Source organism: Mangifera indica, chromosome 4 (assembly GCF_011075055.1).
Source record: "Mangifera indica cultivar Alphonso chromosome 4, CATAS_Mindica_2.1, whole genome shotgun sequence".
NCBI classification, from domain to species: Eukaryota; Viridiplantae; Streptophyta; class Magnoliopsida; order Sapindales; family Anacardiaceae; genus Mangifera; species Mangifera indica.
The window spans coordinates 18372225-18376751 of record NC_058140.1 but is presented as its reverse complement, the minus strand read 5'-3'; the positions used below and the strand labels follow the sequence as shown (position 1 = coordinate 18376751).

At 35.3% G+C, this 4527-nt stretch overlaps 1 protein-coding gene across 1 annotated transcript; it reads right to left on the bottom strand.

Moving 5' to 3' along the window:
• Positions 1-530: 530 nt before the first annotated feature.
• On the bottom strand, positions 531-3503 carry LOC123213333 (piriformospora indica-insensitive protein 2). Its single transcript, XM_044632746.1, has 2 exons — positions 2800-3503; positions 531-1985 (listed from the first exon to the last, which is right to left on the bottom strand). The coding sequence occupies exons 1-2, from the start codon at positions 3013-3015 to the stop codon at positions 762-764; spliced, it is 1440 nt and encodes a 479-aa protein (XP_044488681.1). The 5' UTR covers positions 3016-3503; the 3' UTR covers positions 531-761.
• Positions 3504-4527: the final 1024 nt, after the last annotated feature.

Here is a 4527-nt window from a genome sequence, read left to right as displayed (position 1 = left end):
CTAGGAGAAAGTGAGCAGCAGATCGACTGACAATTATTTGTGCCTTTAATTGGAATCAGCTGCCTCATCAACATCCTATTCTAACGTGAGGTCCAGAGCTAACAGAGGTGTTGCCAGTTAGGCTACTAAGCCTATTACATAAATGCCAAGGTACAGACCAGTGACCACCTACTCCTCTAATCATTCTTCTCCCTTCTCCCTACTTTCTGATAGGTTGCCTTACGATTAATTCAATAGGTTAAATACACTGTATTCAAAGTTATATCCATTTAATATAATTAATTCAATCCCATTAACCCTCTATATATATATATATGAAACCAAAATATCCAGATCCCGATTCAAGCTTCCATGATTTTGTCCACTCACTTACAAATATTCCCAGTGTTTCGAGTTGCTTGGTCCACCATGATCAAGATAAAAATTTGCCTATCAAGTTGTAACAGGGAAAGAGGTTCTGAGATTCAATACAAGGAAAATCTTCTACAGAATTTCTGGAGATTTTGAACTCAAAAAGAAAAATGACTTGATACTATGCAATAAGATATAAATTATATTTCAATATTTGCATACATTCAAAAGTAGCTTTCACCCATTTCATTTCAGCTAATGAAATATAGCTATGGAAAATTAGTGTTACAGAACAAAGCTATCTGCTTTGCTTTTGGTGACAAGCAATGAGAGAAGATCAAAAAGAAAAAAGACACAACTATTACATCTAAACAGGTTAATTCTAGACCTAGCATGCACTAGATAGAAGCTTATATAAAAAAGTTGAAGAATAGATGAACCACTAATAGCTCAACTGTTAAAATCCATCCAAACTCAGTAAGACCAGAGGTTGAGGATCCCCCAGAGGCTATGACATGAGAATTTTTGTTCTCATCACCATTGCTCAACCTGGATTTTGAATTGGGTTCCAGCAATGTGATCTCTTGTTGGCATGGTTTGACTCCATATGGGATATAGCCTGTTGAAATTAAATCAAATGGGTAACAAAGATTAGGGTTGTTCCAGGCTCCAAAACGCCTCCCCATTTTCCCATAAAACCATTCGGAGAATTTAAGCTCTCCTGTCAGATTGTTTCCATTTAGGTACAATGCTCCAACAGTGGGCATTGTTGCTAGTTTTGGTGGAAGATTGCCTGTGAGTTTGTTGTTACTAAGACCCAAAAATCTCAGCCTCTTCAACTCAGCTAGGGACTCAGGAATCTCCCCAACTAAGCCCATGTTTGAGAGGTCCAAAATCGCTAAGTTTTTCAGCTTCCCCCACTCAAAGTTCTTGAGGTCTCCACCTATTGGATTGTTGGACAAGGCCATCTCTTCTAAACAATACAACTCTTGAAGTGACTCAGTCAACCCACCTGAAAACTTATTGTTTCTAAGGTCTAAAAGGGTTACATTCTTTAGATAGCCAATCTCCTTTGGGACCTTTCCTTCCATTTGATTGTTGCTTAAATCAAGCTTCAAGAGCGATTTCATAGCTCCAATAGTCAAGGGCATAGGCCCAGACAATGAATTCCTGCTTAAATCCAGAATTAGTAGTTCACCTAACCTGCTAAATATATCAGGAAGATGACCACTGAACCAATTTCCAGACATGACTAGCCTCTTCAAGTTGATTAAGTTGCCAATGTTTGTTGGCATCTCACCAGTCAATCCATTTTCTAATAGTACAAAAGATTGGAGCTTCACCAGGCAACCAATGCTTGTAGGAATTTGTCCAACCAGACCTGAGTTTGATCGAAACTCTAATGATTCTAGGCTTCCAGCAAGCATTTCCCAGCCGTTACTAGGGATGGTGACTGGATGCTGGCGAGGTGATGTGAAGCAGTTAAAGAAGGAGAGTGATTTTAAGTGCTTAAGCTGAAAAAGTTGTGGTCTAAATTCCACATTTGTGACACAGTTAATGGAGTTCTCATGAATGGATCCAATGCTTAAGGAAGTGACATACCAAAGGCCATCATAGACATCACAAGAGACACCCTGCATAAAGAACATTAAAAAACCAAAGTATGAAATCTCACATTGTGACCTTTCAGTGCAAAATAAGTATAGCTAAATCCAGTCTACATTGGAAATCTGTTATCTGATCATGAACACTCAATTTCAGCAAGTGCAAAAAATGAAACAGCTTTCGTTTTACAGTAAGAAATTAAATGGGATTGTTGTCCAAAGAGGGGTTCTTATAACTGTAAGAAATGGCATTCTATTAAAGAAGTACGACATTATAGCTAACAAAGAGAGGGAAGGATTCACATATGCCATTTTCTGGCTTGCAATAGATCCATCAGACACTTATGACTAAACATACTTGCAATGGCATGACCTGTTTATGCAAAATCCAGAAAAAAAAAATGTAATTCTGTGCTTATAATATTCATAATCAAAGCTCAAACAAAATTATAAAGCAGCATCATTCATGAACAACCTACGATTTTGACATAAAAAGGGTAGGTAAAGATTGAGAAGTGGCTTTTGCATATGTTAATATATTGTTCCTTACCAAATCTTACGAAGGGTAGACTTTTAAGACAGACAATAATATATTATATTTAGCGAGAAGAAGTTTCAAAGTGTCATTCAGATTATAACTATTTTAAGGGCATAACATCAGTGTTGTATGAGATATATCTATTTATCTGAAATTTTCATTTTTTTTTTCATAAAAATTATGAGAAATTTTAAATGTGAAAGACTTGAAATAAAGCTACTCTTTGACAGTAAAACACCACAAAGAGAGGTCAAATGGAGATTCAGCAATGCAACGGTAGAGTTTATTGTCGGTAAGGAGTTGTACCTCAATAAGAGTCCAGCCACAAGGATCTGGAAAGAGATCTGAGCCATTCCACCAATTTCCCATAAATCCTTGTATGGCACTGTATAATGCTGCTTGCTCTGCTTTCTCCATTGGAGCTATGCCAATCTCTCCTCCTCCATAGCACCATGACACACCCAAACTAAACACTAAAAACAGAACCAAAATGACCCGATTGATGCCCATGCAACACTTCATTGGTAAATATAGAAATCTTATGAGCTCTTAACTTCAAGAAGCAGCAACAAAAACTAAGAGAAAATAAGTAAAAACAGAGTGAAGAAACTTGGCTCCAACCACCCAGGTCAACATTCTGGTCAATGAACAAAACGGGTCTCTCAGTTTTTGACAAGTTGGAGTTTTTTACATCAAATATCGATGTGAGATTAACAAAAAACCAAAAAGAAAAAGGAAAACAGTAGTCACGACCATCAACATGAAAGCAAAATCTTTTTGAAAACCATTGATATAAAAAGTTATAGAAAACTAGTGACAAAGAAAGCTGAAGAAGAAAGAGTGAATAGCAACTAGACTGAATAGGAAAGAAAAAGAAAGAGAACAGAAAGACGAAGGAAAGAAATTGACATCTTAAAGTTGGTCATGTTTATGGAAAAGCTAAGGAAGTGTATAGATAGCAGAAAACAGAACACAAGATGTATGCACAGTTCTCTAAGGCAATAATGGAAATGACAATAATAAGAAGAGAAAAGCAATAAATGAAGCCGAAAGAGTTTGGAAAAGTGAAAGCGAAAGGAAGGGGTTTTTGAGGTGTGGTGATTCTCTTTACAGACTTTGATTTAATTAATTACTGTAATATTATTCATGAATTAATGGTAGTTAACAGAGATGGTAAAAAGCAAATGGTTGGTGGGAGATTTATTATAATTTTTTTGCATGAGATGTCTAAACATAGATATATAGGAATAGGAACAGGATTAGGATTAGCCTTTTACAGTAACAGAAGTTGAGGGGACCATCTGCATTTGGCCATGCAAAGAAGAGGTCCATGAAAATACATGCAAGACAAAGATGAGTTTCTTTTTTTTTTTTTTAAATCTCTTGCTACTTTCCTGTTCTTGCTTTTTGAGCCTTTTCTTCCCCGTACACTTGAGAAAAATGGCAAAATGCAATGAGGTTATCAAATTACTGTTATCTATAGTTGATTATAAGTTTATCATAATCTTGTAATATTAATATAAATTAATCATTCATATAATATATATATATAACATATGGTTTTAATTTAACAACTAAATTGTCTTATTTGATGTGTTACATTGTTTACGGTTTCACCATCAATCAATGCATGTCATAATATAAAGAGTCATATTGAATAGGTCAACTCAACTTATTTTCCTATCCATATTTGAGGTCTTTCACTATTATTATTACCATCTTATTCAAGTTTCTTCATAAAATTATTTGTGAAACATTAATAATAATTTTTTCATGAGAAGGGTCCAAATTATGTCATTTCATATACTAGGAATTTTGTGAAATTTATTGGCTAAAATTAGGAAGAGATTGGACAGTGTAGGATGAACAGAAGATTACATTTGAAAATAAACAATTCAATACAGTGATACAGAGAAGGAAGACATACGAAGGCCAGGCTGGAGCCATGTGGGGTGGCAAATATAAAGAGAAGAAAGCCCCATAAGCTTGAACCTGACAAACAACTTCATATGTTAATTGAATTGAATAGAGAGA